This window comes from Artibeus jamaicensis, unplaced genomic scaffold (genome assembly GCF_021234435.1).
Source record: "Artibeus jamaicensis isolate MK-2021 breed Jamaican fruit bat unplaced genomic scaffold, CSHL_Jam_final scaffold_3151, whole genome shotgun sequence".
Taxonomy (NCBI): Eukaryota; Metazoa; Chordata; class Mammalia; order Chiroptera; family Phyllostomidae; genus Artibeus; species Artibeus jamaicensis.
In genome coordinates this window covers 2,463,789-2,486,288 of record NW_026522037.1, presented here as the reverse complement: position 1 = coordinate 2,486,288, position 22,500 = coordinate 2,463,789, and the positions used below count along the sequence as shown (strand labels likewise).

At 60.2% G+C, this 22,500-nt stretch overlaps 1 protein-coding gene across 2 annotated transcripts in view; it reads left to right on the top strand.

Annotated features, from left to right (window-relative positions):
- Nucleotides 1–14,842, top strand: part of FBXL18 (F-box and leucine rich repeat protein 18) — a 42,988-nt gene extending 28,146 nt beyond the window's left edge. Inside the window, exon 5 of one of the 2 annotated variants that reach the window (XM_053656972.1) lies at nt 14,138–14,842. In XM_053656972.1, the coding sequence (XP_053512947.1) occupies nt 14,138–14,528 (391 nt within the window). In that variant the 3' untranslated portion in view covers nt 14,529–14,842. Of the gene's footprint in view, nt 1–14,112 lie in introns of both variants that reach the window. The other variant, XM_053656973.1, reaches the window with a different exon arrangement.
- Nucleotides 14,843–22,500: the final 7,658 nt, after the last annotated feature.

Sequence of the window (22,500 nt, the reverse complement as noted above, 5' to 3'; positions counted from 1 at the left end):
ATGATTATTAAGGCGTACAAATTAGCAAAATGCAGATCAACTCAAATTAACGAATTTCTGATGCCATAAGTCCTCCTGTTCAGTGGCGATTCCCTGCAGCCTCCAAGACTGTGCCCAGGGGGGACAGGGACCTCCAGCTGACTCTGCGGATCAGCGTGGTCTCAGCCCCCTCCCACTCACCCTGAGCACCGGCCTCGGGCCTGGGTCCTGGCACCGGCTCACCAGCCCATCTGTGGAGGTAGCATGTGGCCCCCAAAGGTGTCCACACCTTGGTCCCCAGAGCCCATGACCAGGTCAGCCTACACGGCAAAGGGAATTCCATCTGTCAGTGGGCAGACTTTGAGGTGGGAGGTTATCCTGCTGGCAGAGAAGGGCGGCCCCACCCACGCTGCTGGAGGAGGGCGCCTCCAGAAGCTGGAAAAGGCCACAGGGTCGCCCCGGAGCCTCCAGGCGGAGCCGGCCAGTGAGGCCCATGTCAGACCCCTGACCCCCAGAACGGTCGGAAAATGGACGCGTGTTGTTTTAAGCCCCTCAGTTGTGGTACAGGACACAGTGTTAGTTACCCTGGGAGACCAGTGTTGTCCGTGGTGCCTTCTTCTCGAAGGCGAGTTGCAGGGCGTCGCCACAGGCAGGGTGACTTGTTTCCATGAGAAAAAGGCCCATCAGGGTGAGTCAGTTTACACAGAACTAGGTGTGGGCCCGCCACACGTGTGCACCGGCCCGTGGTCCTGTCCCGGAGGGGTCATGGCAGAAGCGGGCTGGCCAGCGTGGGGCTGGGTGCAGAGACAGCCGGCCTTAACCTGGGCTGAGTCCAAGCCCCGCCCCGGGTACCTGGGCCAGAACGAAGCCGGGCGTTCTGTGAGAGGCTGCCTTGTTTCCCCGAAATCCACGGCTCGGCTTCCCGCCCACTGTGGCCATGGCCTGCCTCGGCCACCCACGCCAGGCCCCACGCCAGGGGACACCGGTATGCCCCAAGTCACACGGCAGCCACCCTCCTGGCAGGCTCCTGCATTTCTCTGTACCTTTTGCTGTTTTGTATTTTTTTTGTTTAAGATTTTATTCATTTACTTTTTAGAGAGGGCAAGGGAGGGAAAAAGAGAGGGAAAAAAATATCAATGTACAGTTGCCTCTCATGCGCCCCCTACTGGAGACTTGGCCCACAACCCAGGCATGTGCCCTGACTGGGAATCAAACCAGTGACCCTTTGGTTCACAGGCCAGTGCTCAATCCACTGAGCCACTCCAGCCAGGACTGCTGTTTTTTTAAAATAAAACACCAATACAGAAAAATATCACAAAACAGTTGGATGAGTGATCACAAAGTATGGACAAGCAGGGTGTGCCAGCCTCCGAGGTGCCCTCCCGCCCTCCTGAAGGCGGAGCAGGCAGTCTCCTGCTTCCCCGAGCGACTGCGGCCCTGCGGTGCCTGACCCCCGACTCCCGGGACATTGCCGCTGGGCTTGCGCCTTGTAGTTCCCTCTGTCTCTGAAGTCTTGTCCAGAGGTTCCCGTCCATCCCTTTCCTTTCTGAACGGTTTCCACTTCGGACAGCCTGGGAGAAGTCCCACGTTCGGGGTTTGTCGACTGGGTTGCACAGAGCCGTTCAGCACGTCTGTATCTCCTGCCCTCCGCCAGCACCAGCTTCCCTCCAGCAGTGCCCTCTCAGTTCATGTCTAGGGGTCCTGCATGTCAGTTCTTTGGCTTCTCCATTTCCTATACTGTTCTTAATGTTCCTCTATTTTGTTTGTTTGTTTTTAACATTTTAAAAATTATTGTTCAAGTACAGTTTTCTGCCTTCCCCCCCACCCCTCCCCACCACCCAGGCCTTCCCACCTTGGTCTATTTTGCTCCTACCAATTATGCTTCTTATTCCCTGTACCTTTTCCCCCTCTCTCCCCACTCCACCTCCCTGCTGATAACCCTCCCGGTGATGGCCATTTCTGTGATTCTGTTTCTTTTCTGGTTTGCTTAGTCTGTTATTTGAATTCAGTTACTGTTAGTTGTGAATTCGTTGCCATTTTATTGTTCATAGTTTTGATCTTTTGCTTAAATGAGTCCCTTTAACATTTCATGTAATAATGGCTTGGTGATGATGAACTTTAGTTTTTTCTCATCTGGGAAGCACTTTATCTGCCCTTCCATTCTAAATGATGGCTTGCTGGATAGAGCAGTCTTGGCTGTAGGTCCTTGCTTTTCATCACTCTGAATACTGCTTGCCAGTCCCTTCTAGCCTGCAAAGTTTCTTTTGAGAAGTCAGCTGACATTCTGTGGGAACTCTCTGCTTTTCTCATGCTGCTTTTAAGATTCTCTCCTTATCTTTCATCTTTGGCATTTTAATTATGATGTGCCATGGTGTGGTCCTCTTTTGGGTCAATCTTGTTTGGGATTCTCTGTGCTTCCTGGACTTGTATGTCTATTTCCTTCACCAAATTAGGGACATTTTCATTCATTATTTTTTCAAGTAAGTTTTCAATTTCTTGCTCTTCCTTTTCTGCTGGCACCCATATGATTCGGGTGTTGGTACATTTGGAGATGCCCCAGAGGTTCCTAAGCCTATCCTCGTTTTTTTGAATTCTTTTTTCTTCCTGCTGCTCTGATTGAATGCTTTTTTCCTTCCTCATGTTCCAAATCGTTGATCTGAATCTTGGCTCCGTCCTCTCTACTGTTGGTTCCCTGTAGATTTTTCTTTATTCCTCTTAGAGTGACCTTCGTTTCTGTCTGGGTCTTTTTTGCACCGTTGAAGTACCCAGTGAGTTCCTGCCGTATCCTGATAATAACTGGTGTTTTGAATGCCGCATCCAGTAGGTTGCTTATCCCCATTTCATTTAGGTCTTTTTCTGGAGTTTTGATCTGTTCTTTCATTCGGGCTGTGTTTCTTCGTCTCCTCAATTTGGCAGCCTCCCTGTGTTTGTTTCCGAGTACTGGGCAGAGCTGCTTTGACTCCCTGTCCTGGTAGGTGGCCTGTTGTAGAGAAGGCACCCGTGTGGGGCAGAGCCTTAGGGAATGGCCAGGGCGGAGCAACCTGTGTCACCACCCTGTTGCTCCGTGGGGGAGAGCTTGCAGAGGGGACAGGGCTTTTGCCAACGAGGAAGCTGTCCCCCGGCTCACACCTCACTTTCTCCCCCTGTGCCACTGGTGCCCGTCCAGCTGTTGCCCTGATGCTGAATCCCAGAGAGGGTGGGTCTGCGAGAGGGCGGAGTCTGCTGCAGGCCCTTTGACAGGAAGCGGTTTCTTTTGTCCCACAACCCCCACTGGTTTTTACAGCCAGAAGTTATGGGAATTTATCTTCCTGGTGCTGGGAACCTGGACGGGGTGGTCTGGACTGGGGCGGAGGTGCCCCTCCCATTTTGTACCCACCACACGTGGATGCGGGACCTCCACGTCTCCGTCTCTCTGCCCCTCCTACCCATTGGGATGAATGCGGCTTCTTTAAATCCTTGGCTGTCGGGCGTCCTCACAGCTTGGTTTTCTGACAATTCTGGTGAAATTTGTTTTGGAGTCTACTTGTATTTTTTGCTATCGTTTGTTTTTTGTGAGGCGTGTTTCCCTACACCTCCATCTTGACCGGAAGTCCCAGGCTTCACTCTTAAACGTTACCCTTTTCTTCCCGATTTAGTTTTAAATGTGATGTTGGGGATGGGACCACATTCCGTGGGTCAGCGATGAAGGTGTGCTGGGATATTCCCGGGGCAGAGCCCCTTTCTCCCGCTGCCCCTCACCCGGCCAGTTAGTTCACACGTGGGTCCTGCCGAGACGCTGTCATTTTTCTTGAATAGCCGCTCCCCAGGTGGCTGCCAGCCTCTGGTTCCGGAAAGGTCAGTCCTGATGATTCTTGCCAGTTTCATTTGTTGCTTTCACGAAGGGGTGGATTCCAAGGGTTCTCCCTCAGTGTTTTTGTCCTGTTTTTGTCCCCGTCACCTCTGCAGCCTGTCTTGACACCTGCGTGACACTCCCCTGGGCGGGTGGCAGGCAAGTTACTCAGCCCATGTCCTGTGGCGGGACGTTTAGACGGCCTCCCACCTTTTGTGATTGCGTCCAGTGCTGCACGTTAAAGACATGACACGCGAGCAGGCGCCTGTGGAATAAACTCCTAGAGGTGGAACGGCCGGGTTAGCGGGCGCACGCGCTGGTGATTTCGATGGGCGCTGCCCAGACTGTCTTCCCGGGGGGCTGGCGGGACCAACCTGCCTTTCCCACTGCTGGTGCGCAAGGAGTGTCTGCTTCCCCAGTCTGGCCGGCACAGGGGGTGTCCTCTGACGTTCGGATTTTGCCAAGTCGGTGCGTGAAAAATGGTAGCTTGTAATTTTCCTGAGCATTTCTTTCACGAGCAAATTTGAGCATCTTTTTATATATTTTTAAAGACCAGGGCGACTTTCCTCTTTCTGTGATTTTCCTCTCATTGATTTATAGGCGCTCTCTATGTGAGGGAGGCAAGGGGCTTTATTTTTATATGAATAAACACGTGCTTCCCAACATGTTTGGCCGTGGAGAGGACAGATTCTATCAGTGCCCACATGGGCCACTCCTGCCCGAGGTCAAGGCCGGGGCCCTGGCCTTCCTGGGGGCCTCGGCTGTCCGATGAGTCTGGCTCGGGGACACACATGGGTGCCACATGTCTCCTGTCAGCTGGACACGCTTTTCCCTCGGCTGCTGCTGCGGTCCTTCTCTTGTGACCTCAGGCATCTCACCGTGTCCCTCACAGTCCAGAGGACTTCGACGGCAGCCTGCGACAGCTGTCCCCCGGGTCTGGCCCCTCCATACGGCACGAGTGGCTTGCTTTCCTGCACGCCTCCGCCCTCGTCAAACTTCACTGCTGATGGCCGCCACCCCACTGGATCTGGCTTTCCCGTCAGCCTTTCCTTCCTAGTACCTTCATGCTCATCTAAAAACCACAATGATGCCCCGGCTGCTGTAGCTCAGTGGATTGAGCACAGGCCTGTGAACCAAAGGATTGCGGTTCGATTCCCAGTGAGGGCACATGCCTGGGTTGCAGGCCAGTTCCCAGCAGGGGACGCACGAGAGGCAACCATACATTGATATTTCTCTCCCTTTCTCCTTCCCTTCCCCTCTAAAGATAAATAAATAAAGTCTTAAAAAAAAAACCGCACGGTGAATGCAGGCAAACAAACGGAAAGCCACGTTGTCCCAATATTCATATTTCAGGCTGTGTCTCCTTGGCCTTCCTCTTTGGACTTAAGGCGTGTAGGATACCGGAAGCCCACAGCGGGGTCGCGCCTGACAGACAGCCTTGCCCTGCACACTTTGTGTGTCCCCGGTGCACCCGCTTCTGCCTTGCCGAGTGGTCCCCGCCCTGATTTGTGACAGCTTTAATTGTCACCTGAGTTATCCAACTGGTCCCCGAGGGTCGCACGCTTGGGTGGCTTCCAGCCTTTGCTTCTACCCACAGGGCTGCGGGGAGTGCTCCTGCAGACCTGAATGTTTGTGAATTTTTTTCTTCAGAGCCGAAAGCATTCTTAGAAAATTTCGAGGTGCAGAGTTACTCGGGCGTAGAGGCAGGTGTCCGGGCGCACCGCTGTGCTCACCCCACAAAGAGCAGGCGCCGTCCCGGTGCCGGATGGACCATGGCTTTGCGTCAGGTGGCCCGGTGGCTCAGCCATTCCCTCCCCTGGTCAGTCAGGTCCCCCAGGAAGGTGCTGGCATGTGTACCCAGCACCCAGCCTGGGTCTGGGGCGGGGCTGGCTGCTGGGTTTCTGGGGACGGGTTCAGTTCAAGGTGTCAGGAGAGACGCTTCAGTCCGACTTGACTCCACGGCAGGGCCCGGTCGGGTCGGGAAAAACCCGACATGGGGACTGTGTTCCCAAACTGGGTTTAAAGCTCTGACGGGAAAGCACCAGCAGATTCTGCAACGAGTAAGCAAGGAGGACAAACGCTGCTTTCACAGGGTGGTGGGCCATGGGTGGGGCGGGGACTCCGGTCCTCGTGTGAGTGACAGACTTGGGGCAGGGCCGGTGCAGGGCCAGGCGTGGCCGCCTGGTGGGCACTGACCCCACCTGGGCCCGTCCTCGGGTTGCAGGCGCGGCTCCTCTGTGTGTCCCCTGGCCCAGCACACAGTAGGTCTGGAGTGTCATCGGGGGTTGGAGCTGGTAACGCTGTGTGTGTGTGTGTGTGGGCAGGTCTCCTCAGAATGACATGGAGCCCTGCACTGCGGTCCCTTTGAGGGATGGGGACCGCGTCTCCAGCCCACAGGCCCTCTGCTGAGACCCCTGCCCTGCTCAGCACACAAAGGGGCCCCTCCCTGGACCTTCTCTGGGCTCCCCAGCTGGTCCGGCGTCCCTTCCACCCCCTTCCCTGGGCCCAATAGAAGGTGGGGACAGGAGCCAGAAGAAAGGTGGGCGTAGGACAAGAGCAGAGGGAGTGATCTGTGGTGTAAACATAGCACTTGTGTGCAGAAGAAAAACGTTTTCTTTGAACAAATAAAACTCTCAGCCCAGTTTCCCAGAAGCGCTATTATCTCGGAACAGTGCGCTTCCAAAGAAGAAAGAGAAAACACGGTGAACACTGAGGGAGAGGTGGGGACATGGCGGGGGGATGGCAGAGGCAGGCTGGGGGGTGGGTGATGTGTCCATCCCCCCATCCCGCCCCGCCGAGCAGGCTGCAGGCCCATTGCAAATGTGCGTGCTGGTGGGGTGCAGGGCGGGGCCCCCCAGGACACTGAGCGCCCTTCACAGTTTATTTTGTTGGGGGCTTGTGGACAGTGATAGAACTGTCTCTCGACCAAAACCATTCCTCTGATCAAGCAACTTCTATACCCTCCGCTGGCTATTTCGTGGGCCAGAGCTGGGCCCAAGCTCACCTCTGCAGACGGCTCCAGGTTATCCATCCGCGGCCCCCAGTAAAGTCCTGGCCCCAGGTTTGGGGTCCCACATCAGGGGTGCATTTGCTCTCGAAGGCTTTCCAAGTGCCTGCACCCCTCCCCCCACCCTGCCCAGCGGCCATGTTGGCATCTCGGCTGCATGAAGGAGTTGCACTCTTTCTGCATGGGAGGGCCGCTCTCTCCTACTCCCTGTCCCTGCTGGCCCCCCGGTACTTAAGGGTGAGACCTCTGTAGAACGAGAAAGGCCTTGGGGAGCCCTGGGCCTGCTGGTGCCCGGCTGCCTTCTTGGGGGGCAGTAGGATGCCCCTGAGATGCTGGGCATTTCCTCCCTCGCCCACCCCGTGGGCTCTCTGCTGTTACCTGGCAACCGGCTGCCTCTTATCAGCTCCTTGACAAGCTCCAGCCAAATCCTGAAATGGCCCCACCTGTTTTTCAGTTTGTGGTTTAGGTCTTTTAATTTTATTTTAGGAAGTGAAATGAACAACACTCGTTCTGGAAGGGGAAGATAAGGCTCCGCTCCGCGGAGTGGTGTCTGCTGGAAAGAAATCTCTTTCAACTTGTGGGCAGTTTTCCAGCGCAGTTCGGGTGGTGCGGAAGCTGGCAGCACCCTGGCTGGGAGAATTGGAGGGTGGGCTGCAGGCGCAGGCCAGCCTGGTGCGGCGGTGGTCCTCCTGGACAAGGCTCGGAGATCTGGTGAGCCGGGGCCTGCCCCTGCCCCCGGGCCAGCCACCCAGCCTCTCGAGGCACTGCTGGATTTGAGAGCCAATAGCTCATTTCCCAGGCCTTCTGGTGCTTTTTAATATATAGCTTGATCCTCCCTGATGCTAGAGAGGCATTCCTTGCTTTAGTGCCACCTGGAAACTGGCTGGCTGGCTTCCAAGGGGCCTCATTGTTACATTGAATCTCAGGGGGAACCCAGTCCCACTTCCTTCCTGTGTTAGAATGTTTGGAGCAAATAATAGAAAATCTAGCTCAAACCAGTTAACAGTAAAGAGAATTTATTGCAATGAACAAATGATATGGTGGATGTCAGGTCAGGGTTGATCCAGCAGCTCAATATTGCCTCTAAGGACTCAGTCTGGAATAGTTACTGTAGGTGCCTTGTCTAGTCCCATCCCTGAAGTAATCGTTAGGGGAACAAGCACACTCTGATTGGCTTAGACCAGTCAGGACCCACAGGAAACACGTGGCTGCTACAGAGGGGGGCCAATTGCATTCTGAGAAGCACCCGGAGCCCTTTAAGTCCTTTTCGGATCTGCCAGTATCATGATTGCCATGGCTCAACTTGAGCTGCCCTGGTCTGAGCAGGTCTCTGTCCACCACCTCCTGATCAGCAGGCCCCCCACCGTGCTCACTGGGACACGACAGGAACCCCACAGTCATCACAGGGCCACAGAGCACCTTGGCAGGGGATGACCTGTCCCCAGGTGATGGCAGGGCCCCAGGTGGTTACGGCTGGTCAAATATTCTGGAAGGGTTTGCTGGAGACAGGAATCTGGGAAAAGCATTCTGGGGAGGGGGAACAGCCTCCCTGGAGCCCCTGGGTGGGAGCCACGGCACGTGTGGTCCAGCCTGAGGCTGTTCCCTGCAGAGTACACAGGGCTACTGAGGAGCTAGGGGCCAGAGCTGCTCTGTGACCACCTCCCAGCTGAGACCCTGATGAGAGATGACAGTTGTCCAGGGGACTGCCACACAGTGAGGTGAGGGGTGACAGCCACCTGGTGAGGTGTCAGGTGCCCAGGGGAAGGTTGGCGGGCTCTGGGCAGGACATGGAAGAGTGGAGTGGAGTGGGCAGAGGCTGGAGGGATAGCAGAGGGAGCGGCTGGAGGAGCTGGGGCGGATGGGAGGCCCCTCTGCTCTGGGCTCCAAGTGGGTGGGAGGGGCCCCTGGGCCTGAGAGAGGAACCCTGGAAGCCTGGGAGGAGATGATGCTGCAATTGGAGCTTCCATTAGGGGCTTGTGGTGAGGCCTGGGGGTGTCAGGCAGGACGGGGCAGGGGTGGGAGGGGGTGGAAGAGGGGGCCCAGGTGAGGGTGGGGGCACGTTTTTTAGTGGGAGTAATGAGGCTCTCCCCAGAAGAGGCCCCTGTGTCCACAGACCCTGTGTGTCCACAGGGTCACAGCCTCCCAGGGTGACCCCACCCCCTTGGTGTTGCTGGGGGGGCTGGAGGCCCAGCAGGGTAGCTATGGCGATGGGACACATGGCCAGCAGGTGTCAGTAGAGCCTGCAGAAATGGGAAGAGCAGGTATGGATAGGTGGGGGACCCTGGGAGGGGCCCCCCAGCACTGCCAGGCTCAAAGGGGCCCTCAGAGTGAACTCTGCCAGGAGCCTGGGACTGCCACCCTGCCATCGGCTGTGAAGTGGCCCTGGGGAGGGGCTGTGGGGAGACCCGGAGGAGCTTCTCTCCTTGGCCGGCTGGAGAAGCTGGGCTGCACTGCCGCGGGCGCTGGGGCAGGCCCCACGCTCTCTGAGTCCGGTCTCCCCATCTGCACGGTTGTGCCCAGGAGGAGCAGGGTCCCAGCATGCTCCTGCCCTTGTTTCCTGCTCGGGCTGGAAGCCTCCCTGGCTCAGAAGCCCCCTGCCCCAGGAATGAGGCGCACTCAGGGTGCACACACCCCTCTGCACGCATGTGGTTGGCCCACACAGAAGCGCAGCTTGCCTTCCACTCCACCGTCCCAGGAACTGCCAACCCTATTGCACAGAACGGTCGAGTGGAGGCCCAGGGTGGCAGGAGCCCCTGCTGCACCCTCTCTGAGCCTCCGGTGGGCTCCAGGCCTAGGGACTCTGTGGGAGGGGCCTCAGGACCCTCCAGCTGGGCCGGAGGACAGAGGCTGTGTGACTGAAGGGTGGGGAAACAGAGGCAAGCTGGCCTCCAGGGCAAGTGGTGGAGGGAGCAGTCAGAGCTGGATTCCATGCGGGAGTTGGGTGAATCCACAGGGACCCCGCTTTCCTGCCTCCCCTCCTTCCTGAGTGCTGGAAACGCTGAGGTCGGCTCCTTCCCGAGCAGTCTCCACTTCCTCAGTCAGTGTCTTTTCTGCAGGAGCAGATTAAGGAGGCCGAGGAGTGAGCGGGGTGGGTGGGTGGGGGCGGCTTTCGCCAAGTCCCTGCACCTCTCCCGTGGGCGAGCCTGGCCCGTGGCCTCCCTGGCCCCAGGGGCCCGTCTGGGGTGAGGAGGCCTTGGCTCAGGGTCCGGCGGTTCGAATGCTAGATGGCCAGCCAGAGCCCTGGGGAATTCGGCACACCCACCCTCCGCAGCCGCGTGGGGTCCCAGGCTCCCAGCTGTCACCTGCTGGGGGTCTGCCTCTCCCCACCCCCGACCCAGGCCAGGCAGTGAGAGAAAAAGCGGGCTCGGTGGGCTCTCATCGGAGTCCTGCTGGGGTGGGGGTCTGAGGCAGGTTTCCAGCCCCGTAGCTCCGCTCTCCTGGGTGAGTGCTGTCAGGCCACACTGGTAGCGGAAAAGACTGGTCCACGCACCCGTCCCTCCATCCATCATCCATCCACCCGCTCACTCACTGTCCAGTTTTCCACGCCCCGGCCCCACGCTGACATATACTGTCTAGGGCGGCGTTCTGAGCAAGGCTCCCCTGAGGGTGGCTCTCGGGGGCAGGGGGTGGGGGGAGCCGGTCAGGCAGGGAGGGAAGCCAGGCTGGACGGGGCGGGACAGCTCAGTAGAATGGGAGGGGTCATTGCCACCTGGGGTCTGGGGACAGGTCTTGTGCAACCCTGTATCAGTCCAACGTTGGCTGGCTGAGCTTCCTATGTCTGCTTTAACAAAGCGCCAATAGGGCGGTTTGACACACAGAAATTTGTCCCCCAGTCCCAGAGCCAGGAGTCTGAGCTCCAGGTGTCGGCAGGTCCCTCTGAAACCTGTAGGGGCCCTTCCTGCCCCGCACAGTGCAGGGCAGCGGCAGGCTGGCCTCCCACTGGTGTTCCTTACTGCGGCCACATGGCTCCAGTCTTTGTCCCCATCACCACGAGGGCTTCTTCCTCTTCTCAACAAGGACCTGGTCACACTGGGTTAGGGTTAACCCTAATGAGGTCATCTTGATCATCTGAAAAGGCCCTGTTTCCGGAAAAGCTCTCGTCCATAGGCACCGGGTGAGGGGACTTCAGCACATCTTTGTGGGGACCCAGCTCACCCTCAGCATTGGCGACGGGCGGCCACCACTCTGGGTGGAGGGCAGGGCTGGGTAACCTTGGCCCAGGGTGGGTTTTGGAGAAGGGTCGTTAGCTGCCAGGACTCACAGAGAGAGGCAGGAGAGGGTGCAGCTGCTGGCATGGGTTTCGGTCCGTCACCAGGGGCTGAGGTGTGCATGTCACTGAGAAGATGAGTGTCCTCCAGGGAGGGGACCTTCTCAGAGGAAGAGCACAGGCTGAAGAAATAAAGAACGGGGGTGCAGATGGGCTGTGGGGGGCAGCTGTGGAAGGTTGGGTGGTCCAGGCAGGCCACCAGGGTGGGGTGCCAGGCAGGCCCATGACCCACGACAACAGTCCCTCCCTCCCTCAGCATTTCCTCTTCAGCAAAGCGGAGGGGCCACAGTGAGGCCACAGCCCAGGGAGGTGCCAAGGGAGAGCCGTGGGCCAGTCCCGCACCGGACCAGCTGGCGTTCCGGAAAGGCGGTTTGGTTTTGGACACTGCCAGGGAAACGGGGCTCCTGTGGTTTCCAGAGCACCCTCCGGGGGAGGGGGGCTCAGGGCAGCCCCTGGGGAGGCCCCTGCACGAGGCCCCCCCAGCCAGGCCCCAGGTGGAGAAAGGGCTGGGTGTGAGGGCTGGGAGGGGACCCTGGGCAGGCCCTGCCCCATCGCCCCCATCTCAGAACCCCCCCTGGGGGCAGAGCCCCACTTGGCCACTTCCATTGGCCAAGTTTCTTAGAGGAAAACCAGGAGGGACAGAAAATGCCAGAAAAAAAAATAAGGAAAGAAAGGAAATAACCCTCAACAAACCACCAACGTCCCTCCTCCCCCAACACCCTCCGCCCTGAGAGTCTGGGCGTCTCTTCCAGACTCTTCTTGGGCGAGAAAAATGAAATGCGGTTCAAAACAGTTTATGGAGAACAGGTTCCGTGCCTGGTGCTGGGGGAGCTGGGGGAGCCCAGCCCCCGGCTGGGGTGGGAGGTGGCGCTGGGCCCCCTCCCCTGCGTCCCCCCTACGGGGTTGCAGAAGGGGCCCCTGGGTCGGGCTCAAGGTGTGTTCTCTCCCACACCGAGGCCGAAAGTTCCAGACAAGGAGCAGCCGCTCCCTGCAGGGGGGTCGGGGGCAGAGGCTGCTCCACCTCCGGGCTTTGGTGGTGACGGTGGTGACCCTTGGCGTTCCTCAGCTTGAGGAGGAGTCGCTGCCATCCCACCTCTGTCCCCGCTCTCCCTGTGCACTTGTGTGTGTGTGTGCGTGCCTTTGGGGACACTCATCACTGGATTTAAGGCCCGTCCCTACGCAGGGGGATCCCTGCTCACCACCCTTGCCGTCAAAGACCCTACTTCCACACAGGGCCCTGCTGGGAAGTTCTGGGTGGGCATGTCTTTTGGGGTACACACCCCGCCCACTGCACCGTTTGGCCGTGGGTGACAGGGTGACCAGGGGCCATGAAGTTGCCAGGACCGGAGGTGGTCGGTGCCAACAGTGGGCTGTTCGGGGCCAGTCTGGGCCGGCCGGACTGGGGGCACACCAGCACTGAGGGGGGTCTGGGGCTTGGGGCTTTGTGCCCTCAGTGCTGGGCTCCCGCCTGGACCCCGTGCCACCTGGTTGCCAGGGTCGAGGGCACCCCACATCCCGCCTGTGGAGGGGGAGCCTTTGGGGATGTAGGGGCGGGGCTCCTGGCCCGTGGCTGGCCCACATCCGTCGTTCCTGTGGCCACCGCGGGAGATGGATGTCCAGCACCTGTGGGAGCCTGCCGCCCAGGCTAAAAATGCTCTTAATTAAAATGGAAGCCTGGCACCGCCTCGGGCGGGGCCCGCCTCTTCCTTGGCAACTGGGAAGCTTTCAAATCCCCAGGAGGGAGTGGGTCTCCAGGGACAACCTGGATCCAGGAGGAAAAGAACCGAATTAAGCTTCCCGAGGCGGCCTTTGCGGGCCCCTGGATTCCTGTGGGGCCGGCAGGGTGAGGGCCAGCACACCTGCTGGGCCCCTGGGGATGCTGGCCAGCTTTGGGGGCGCAGGGCAGGGGCCAGGCCCGCACAACACACCTGCTCCATGACCTGCAGACCCTGCCCCTCCAGGGAGGGACGTGGGTACATGGGACCGGCCTCAGGGCCCCCTGTATTCCCTGGGGTCCTCCTTCTCACCCCCACTTTCCAGATGGGAGCACTGAGGCCCAGAGACAGAAAGGCCTGTCCCGGGCGACCCAGCGAGTCTGGCCAGACCTGAGCCCCTGCAGACCTGGCACCAGGTGGCTCCTCCCCGAGCAGAACTTGAGGCCCCGGGGTGCGGCTGAGGGTGGAATTTCAGGCATGAGGGGGCAGCGGGAAGGCATGCGTGGGCTGCGGGGGGAGAAGCAGACGCCGGTGCGGGCTGGGGCGGTCAGGCCCCTCCACCACACACCCTGTCCTGGGCCTCAGTGCCCCGGGACTAGCCCTTACTCCAGTGTGGTGCCGGCTCCCCATCCCCGCCTGCCGCTCCGGGTGGGGGTGAGGTGGGAGGGATGAGGGCACGCGTCTGACAAGCAAGGTGCTTCCGTCCTGCAGCCTCACCCCAGACCCAGGTGGCCACGCAGCCTGGTGGGGGCCTGGGGGGGCCCAACTCATGCCACCCTCTGAGGCTTTAACACTGCTCCCCAGTTCCCAATGAGCTCTCAGAGAGGAGGGGTTGGGGAAGGAGGGACAGACAGACGGCAAGAGCACCGTGTGGTCCACAGCTCCCCGAATCCCTGCGTCCCCTCGGTTCAGCCATGCTGCCTGTACAGCCCCCACTGGGTGTCACCTCCGAGAGGCAGTGTCTTCAGCTGGTGTTACGGGAGTGGGAGCCGAGTCCCAGGGAGCCGAGTGGGCTGTGTGCTCTCAGGGACAGTGGTCTGCCCCCCGACTTGTCCAAATGCAGCCGCAGCAGTTCTCCGGTCGGGGGCTGAGCCAGACCGGAGCCAGTCAGGGGGTCTCCCTGCACCCGGTGTAAGGGTAGGTCCCCCGCCCCGTCTTACTCCTGGTGGTCTGTGCTTGGGCTCCCTGGAGGCAGAGCCCGATGTGAGGGTTGGAGGGCAAGTGAGGGACCCCAGAGGGGAGGTGGGAAGTGAGGCAGGAATAGGCAGGAGACGATAAAAGGGGTGCCGTGGCCCGGCGCCCACTGTGCCCACAGGGAGACAGGACCAGTGTCCTTACAGGAGGAGATCAGGATTCGGACGCAGGCACGCACAGAGGCCGGCCAAGCCAGGGGGACACGGGGAGAAGATGGACAACCGCAAGCCAAGGAGAGCGGCCTCGAGAGAGACACCTGTCGACCCAGAACTGGGAGAAGATACATTTCTGTTGTTTAAGCCACCTGGTCTGTGGCGCAGCTCAGATGCGGGTGCTGCGGAAAAACGAGGCGGTTCTGGACTGTCCTGGAGACCCAGCGGGTGCAGACTGACCCCAGAAGTGAGTCAGCAGGTCTGGGCCAGAGAAAGGTCGGCAGAGGCCGCCCTGTGGCCAGCGGAGGCCTGGAGGCCCCCACCATCCCACCACTGCCGTTGGGGGCTTTATGGAGGCACGTCCGATGTTCGGAACCGAAAATGAATATAGTTTTCAAACCCTCCATTCTGCCTCCCTTCCTTGGGGACACCCTGGTTGTCGGCACCCAGGTTGTGTTTGGGGTCCTCCCCAGCCCTGCACACACTGCTGGCCATCCCTGCATCATCACACAGAGTTGCCCCAGGCCTGTCCCCCTGCACCTGGGAGCTTCTAAGGGCAGGGACCCGGGTGTGGTCTGAGGTCCTCCGATCGAGGCTGGGGATGGGAAGCACCAGGAATGGCCTGGTGGGTCCCCGGTGGGAGAGCTGGGTCTCTGAGACCCACCAGCCCCACGTCCAAAGGGGCAGGAGCTGGGGGCCGGTTCCCGGTGGCTCACAGAGGAACAGTCGGGGCTTCATGACGGCGTGGCCCCCTGGCAGAGCTCCTGGCCCTCCCTCGGTGGAGTCCTGCGTTCTGTGTGCGCCCCAGGCAGCCCTTGGCCTGGAGGAGGCTCGGGGAGCTGGGCGGCTGGTGGGACCCGCAAGGAAGTTGCCAGTGGCTGTGCTGGCCGTTATGGGCAGGCCCAGCTCCACCCCTGCCCCTGAGCTGAGGGCCCTGGGCCCGGCCATGGGGCAGCCCAGTGGAACGCAAGGTGCATGGGGCCCCATGCCCAGCACTGGCCTCAGCACCTGTGTCACAGACCAGAAGACTGAGCCCATCCCAGGTCACAGAGGGGAGGAGAAGAGGCGGTTTTCATTCCCCACTCACCCTGCTTGTATCCCACCCAGCCCCGTCCCCGTCCTCAGTCATTCCGGGGGCCATGGCCCATTCAGGCTGCACCGCCTCCAGCCAGAGCTGGCTTCCAGAGTGTTCCGAGCCCCCTCCCCCCGGCCCACCTCTGATTGACGGTGAATTGAGTTGACGCGTAATTTGTACCTTGAGTACGAAGATGCGGCCGTTGCTGGAAGAGAACCGAAACCAGCCATGAAAAATTCCTGCGCTTCCCACAAAAACACCAATAAAATGAAAGTTTGAATAAATACCACTCAGCCCACCCAGGCGTGAAGGGGAGAGAGATGCTGCCAGTCACCTGAGTGGGGCCCGCGCATCCGGGAGGCGGGACAGGCCCGGGCCTGCAGGGGGGCGGCAGGGCCGCAGCCCGGTGCCTGCCGCTGCCTCTGCCTCCCCAGCAAACTTGTGCCCCTCCCGGAAAACCCTACCCCAGGGGTGTCCTTCCGCGCGCTCAGCGAGGGGACCCTCACGGAGGTGTGTTGGGTGGGCGTGGTGCGGGGGGGGCCTCTGCTGTGGGCTGCACTACGGACTGAAGTTTTGTGTCCCTGCCCCCCAATTCCGTGTTGGGATCCTGCGCCCCAACATGGTGGTGTCGGGAGGGGAGGTGGGGAGGTCCCGAGGGTGGAGCCCCAGGGAAGGGGGTCAGTGCCCTTGTTGGGAGACCACACAGAGCTGCCCCGAATCTCGTGTGGTGAAGACGCGGGGGGACACCTGACACCTCCGAACGAGGAAGTGGGCCCTGGCCAGTCACTGGAACTGCCCCCCTTGACCTTGGACCTTTGGCCTCCAGGACTGTGAGAATGAAATATCTGTGGTTGAAGCGGCCGGGTCTATGTTATGGTGCCCGAGGGGACAGTTGTAAGAGGGGTGATGGGAAACCTGGGAGAGAGGATCACAGCCAGAGGGTCTGAGCCCAAGTCCCATCGCCACTCAGCCCCGTGACCTTGGACTAGCTGCTTCTGCTGTCTGGGCCTCTGCTCCCACATCCCAACAAGAGCCCTCTCTTAGGGCGCTGGGCTCCAGCCACCCACTGGAAACGGAGCGGCAGTGACCTGGACACCTGGCAGAGCAAGGCTGTGGCCCCGCACCAGGACACCAGGCAGGCCGGTGGAGGCCGGGCAGGGGGAGCGGTGAGCCGGAGGGAGGGCTCCGGGGCCTGTCCTGGCTCTGGGACAGGGCAGAGGGCCCAGGGGCCCAGCTGGGTCTTGAAGGTTAAGCTGTGCGCCCCCAAAAGATGTGTTGAAGTCCTGGCCTGTGGGACCCCAGCACCTGGCCTCCCTTGGAAACAGAGGCTGCAAAGGCAGTCGGTGGAGAGGGGGCCCCCGCCTGATGTGACCGGGGTCCTCCGGAGGGGAGATGCGAGGCCCCGTGAGGGTGGACTCAGGGCAGACGCAGAGACTGGAGGGATGCAGCTTCATGTCAAGGGGCCCCCAGCAGTAGCTGGGACAGGCCTGGAGCAGACTGCCCATCGCAGCCCCAAGAAGGAGCCAGCCCCACTGGCCTCTTGGTTTTGAACTTTGGACTTCCTAAACTGGGAGAGTACGCGTGCCTGTCGTCTGAAGCCACCCCGTCAGCAGGCCCAGGAAAGCGGTCCACTCGCGGTGGCCCTGTCCTGGTCAGGAAGCTTTGGGTCCCTGGCTCCGGGCAGGGCTGACTCGGGCCGTGCAGTGGCCAGGGGAGGGAGAAAGGCGCTGGTCGCCCTGGGGCACGGGGCTCTCGGACCCTCAGGCGTCCCCAAAACCTGCCGGTGCCTGTTCACGCAGGTGGCCATCTTGGCCGCCATCTGCTGGCCCTAACAGGCCCCCACACGCCCTCACTTGTTCCTGGGAGAGTCCCCTTTCTGTGCAGGTAAACTGAGGTTCACAGGTGGGCAGTGGCTTTGCAAATGTCACACTGGGTGTGAGTGGGTGGCGGTCGAGGACTGGCAGCCAAGCCAGCTGACTTCACCTTCATTGAATCGGCGCCCACCTGGAGGGGCGGCCTGGCCAGAGACCGGCCCAGCTCAGCTGCACCATGTGACCCAGGCAGTGACAGAGCCCTGAGCCTCACCAACGCGGCTCTGAGAAGGATCTTCCTCTCCCTCGCTCACCAGTTTCGTGGTGGGCTCTGGCTGACGTGCGGACCTCGCTGTGGCCGTCTGTGGGCTGGAGCACCTGCCCGTGGTGGCCTGTGCAAGTGGCTGGAGCTTCTTCAGACACTCTGTAGGGTGTGGTGGCCTCGGGCAGTCCAGGGTCTCACCTGGCGGCTCAGGGTTCCTCTCAAGAACATCCCAGCACCTGGGGTGATGTTGAGTCTCCTTTTCTGACCTTGACTCAGAAGTCACAATGTCACTGCCTTGCGTCTGGCTGTAAGACGCAAGGTTCCACTTCCAATGGGAGGAATGTCAAGGCTGCAGAGGGGAGACATTGTGGGGCCGAGGATACAATGTATCAGGAAGCCAGGCCACGGCCTCCAGTGTGGTCATTTATAGCCAGGAATGGAAATCGTGACCTGGTGTGGGCAGGGTGGGGGGAGGGAGAGTGGACTCGGGGGCACTGGAGGTGCTGGAGTAGGGGTGCAGGGTGGGGGGCGGAGTTTTGCCTCTGGGGCAAGGCCAAGATAAGGCTCCTGTCTCAGTCACTCAGGTCCGATGAGCTTGTCCTCGGAGAGGAGCTGGCTGGGCAGAGCCTCCGTCTGCAGAGCTGTCCGTCCTGTGTGACCCCTTCTAGGGCTGATACCCCACCCAGGGCTTTTTGGGCAGGGCCTCTTTCTTGTTGCAGCTCTGAGGTTGGCCCTCTCCCCGCGCAGAGGAAGGAGAGCTGAGCGGGAGAGGGCGCCGCGTCCTTCCACACCCGAGGGCGTCACACTTCCGGGCTTCGACCCGCGGCACCCAGCACTCTCTGCGACACTCGGGCAGCAGCCACAAGGGCATCTCTTTCCTCCCCAGTGGCAGGCCCTGCGCTTAGTGGCCTGGTCCTCACCCCGGGGGCAGTGACAGCCACACTTCCTGCTTTGTTCACCAGCCACGTGTCCCACTGTAAGCCCCATGAGGACAGGACTGCGGTCCACTTTGTCACTTTATCGTCAGGGCCTCACCCGGTGGTTATTTGTTAAATGAACATGAGTGGACAGATGCGATGAAGTGGGTGTGGGGCCTCAGGAAGGCCTTAGCCACCAGGGGCATCAGACCTGAGTGGGGGGCGGGGGCGGGGGCGGGGAGGAGCCGCGTGGGAGCCGAGCCCTGCAGGGCAGCAGGCGCCTCCCGGGCGGTTTTATGCAGTCAGCACAGTGCTAACGACACTGCCCAGGAGCCCCCACAGGAGGCCGGCTGCCCAGGAGGGCGCCCGGGTTCACGCAGACGCCGGGCCGGGATCGCACAGCTCTGTGTGCTGGGGGATCTTTGTCACTGCAGCCCATTCTGGCCGATACACCAGTGTCCCCTGAACAGCAGCGCACCTGGCCGTCCTGCATCTGCTCACCTGTTTCCTGCCTCACTCCCATGGGTGCCTCCGTTTGGGAGAACATATTCGTTTGCTAGGGTGGCTGTCACTGAGGACTGCAAGGTGGGTGACCCACACCCCGGAAGCATCCTGTCTCCCAGTTTGGAGGCCAGGAGCCCGAGGTCAGGGTGTGGGCAGGGTGGGCTCCCTCCGGGCCCCGAGGGAGGGTCTGCTCCCGGCCTTGCCCTTTGCCTTGCTGTCTCTGTCTGGGTCCCCTTTTTATAAGGACAGCTGTCACAGTGGATTAGGGCCCACCCCACCCCGGGGTGACCTCATCTTACCACACTTGCAATGGCCCTATTTCCAAAGGTGGTCACACTCGGAGGGCCTGGGGGGTCAGGACCTGACTGTGTGACTCCCTGACAGAGGAGGGTCTGTGGGAGCTGGTCCAGGTGAGCAGGGTGGGACAGGGGAGTGTGAGAGAGAAGGCAGGCATTTTATGGCTAACTAGTTCTAGAAGGTTCTTCCCCCACCCCAAGATTTTATTTATGTATTTAAAATTTTATTTAGTTTAGAGAGAGAAGGGAAGGAGAGAGGGAGAGAGACATCAATGTGTGGTTGCCTCACACACACCCCCTTCTGGAGACTGGCCCACAACCGAGGCATGTGCCCTCCTGACTGGGAATCGAACTGGTGACCCTTTGGTTCGCAGGCCAGCATGCAATCCACTGAGCCACACCAGCCAGGGCTGGTTCCAGAAGGTTCTTGAGCAACGCCTTATGGCTTCAGAAGACGGGGTAGTGCCTGTGTGCATGTGTGAGGGTGTGGTGTTGCCCCCCCCTCATCTTCAGGTGGAGACAGACCAAGACACACAGAGAAAGTGGGGGGCAGTGCAGGGGGGGGCGCCTGTCCAGCTCAATCTTTGCGGGTTTGTTCCCAACTTTATGCTGACTCTGGAAATGGATTGACATGGGGGGTGGGGGCGAGAGAGACAGCAAGAAAAGGGAAGCTTTCAAAGCTATGGCCATGGGAAATGTTTTTATTTTCTGCTTGAAAGAAAATGCCAAAGAAAGATTTTTTAAAAGGAAAGGAGGTGAAGAGAGAGTGAGAGAGCCAGTGTGTGTGTGTGTGTGTGCGCGCGTCTGAGAGGAGAGAAAGAGACAGAGAGACACAGAGAGAGGGGGCAGGGACGGGGGAGAGAGGCCCTGCTGTCCCCTCCCTAGAAATGTCGCCATGGGCCATGGGGCACCGAAGATGGAGGGCCGGGCTTGCCTGTTACCACCCAAGCCCGACGAGTCACCGAGTCACCGGGAAGGTCACCCGAGGAGGGTCACCCAGCTCTCTGGGTTGCAGGGACCCTTTTGAGGAATGTCTATGGGGCCCAGATACACCGGACAGACCTGTGTGCAAGTAGCTGAACGAATACTGAAAGGAACACCCAGGGGTTTTGTGTGTGTGTGTGTGTGTGTGTGTGTGTGTGACCAGAAAGCTGAGAGATCCGTGAGAAATGGCAATCTTCAGGTGAGCCCCCCAGGGGTGGCAGGGCAGGTGGGGGAGCTCCCGACCCCGGCTCCTGGGCCAGGCCCATTGAACCCCTCAGCACAGCCCCCTCCAGCCAGGAATGTGCCCTGGGTCAGCCTGACCTCACCCAGCCCCAGGCCAAATGGACTCCCATTGACTTCTGACCTGTCACCTCCCCCCAGGGGAGGACAGGACAGGCCCTCGTAGAGGGAGAGGATTGATGGGAAAGGGCAGTGAAGGGGGTGGCGGTGGAGGGCCGTTTACCTTCCAGAAGCTAATCTGGGCCGGGCTGGGGGCTCCCTGGGGTGCTGGGGCTCCGGGTCTGCATCCCCAGAAGTGACAGCCGTCACTTCTTGGCTGTGCCAACGTGTCACTTCTTTCTGCACCTTGAGTTTCCCATCTGTGAGACAGCCGGACCTTTCCAAAGTCAGGGGCCATCAGTCATCTCCAAAGGGGGGCCAGTTTGCACAAAAGGAATTTTCAGACTATAAAAGAGGAAACTGGGAGTGTTCTTCGCGGAAGGGGTGGGGCCGCGGGGATTGGCAGGGCCACGTGGGTCAGGGCACGGGAAAGGGTCGGAGGCCCCTCTGGGGGGCCAGGGTGGCGGAGGAATTTGCTCCAGAACTCTCAGCTTGTACAGGCTTGCCGGAGAGGGAGGGGTTCGGAGGCCCGACTGGGCTGCGGCAGGGGAGGCAGACCTCTAGGAGCCCGGGCGGCCCCCTTCGGGGGCCCTGCCTCCCCACCTAGGCGCCCCTCCCCCACACACGTGCTGCCAAGCCCTCCATTAGTCACCCTGGCACTGACACACATAAATCCCATTAGTCACACCCACACAAACTCGCCTGCAGAACACACCCGGGCACACCCAGACAAAGGAGGAGGCCCCCACAGTGCCTAGGCCGGTGCAGGCACCCTAGGCCGCTTGGGGCACACGTGGTCAGTCTCCCCCAAAGCAGCCGTCGCCCACGGTAACAGCCCCCCACGACTGGGCGCTGACGGCTCCAATAACCACAATCCTCCCCCCACCGCCCCCAACACACACACACACACTGCAAATCTCCTCCACCCCCTTTGGGCACACAAATACCACAACAGACGCCCACGAATGCCCTTGGCCATCCCCTCTTTGCCTGTCTCTGGAGGGGACATAGCAGGCAGCGCGTCCCCCCTCCCCACGCCTGTCCTCCGACTGTCTAGCAGGAAAACCATTCCCCAAGGTCAGCAGAGCGCTTCAGCAGGCGGCCGGGAGCTGATTTATTGGCGGTTTATTTGGAGAAATGCTATCGCTTTTAGATTCCGGTGGGGGAAAAAAAACGCTCACAGTGGACTTTAACCTTGGGCTGAAACCGCAGCGCTTTGTTTTCGGAGGCGCTTCCTGGGGCGCCGCGGCGGGGCTGGGCCGAGGGGGCGGCGCGGCGGGAATGCGGCTGAGCAGCCTCCCCACTCCCAGGCTGCGCTCCGCCGCCCGCCGGGGCGGGCCCTCAAAATCCTCTGGGCTCGGCGGGAAGCCCTCGGTCCTTCTGAATGTGCTAGAAAAATTCTAGGAAGGAGCCGAAGCCTCAAGGGTGAGCGCTCCTGGAAGCGAGGCTGCAAGTCCCTGCTTGCCGCCTCTGCCACTGACCGTTCTCACTCGTGTCGCTAGCTCTGGGAGGCCTTCAGGAGGCACCTGGAGCTGGCGAATGCCTTCCCTTTTCCTGGCTGTCCCGACCCGAAGTCCTGACCAAAGACTGACTGTTGGTAGTGGTCCCCAATTCTCGGCCTGGCCTGCTCAGGTGATGTAGGACACCAGATGGAAGGCTTGTTCCCCACCCCTCTGGCAAACAATGCTGGAGGCATTGAGCGTTATTACAGCAAAGGCTCTCTCTGGGCGCCCCTTGACTGTTTGGGTAGAAAGACAGCCTTTCCTACCAGGCATCCCCCGACCAATCCCTGCTACCCCGATGGCTGGGCTCTTCGCGCCAAAGCGTGTGGACGACAAAAAAGCCCAGGGTATCCCGGGCATGGAGGAGAAGACGGGCTGGCCTGGTCTGGGGAAGCACATGAGCACCCATCTCCAGGATTACCGCTGCACACATCTAGCTTGGTCCTCACCTAGCAAAACAAACAAAACGCCCCTCCCCCTTCCTGCGCTCCAAGAGGGCTCTAAAGTCAGAAGGATGGCGCGGGATTAAGGCAGAGTGCTGGGACAGGGCTGAGAGGCAGAGTTCTGAGAGGCTGCTCAGCCCCTGACCCCAGCATCATTCCTTCATGGTGTGGGTGGCGCGGGAGTTGCGCTCAAGCGGGTGGCCACACCCGTCCCAGCCTCA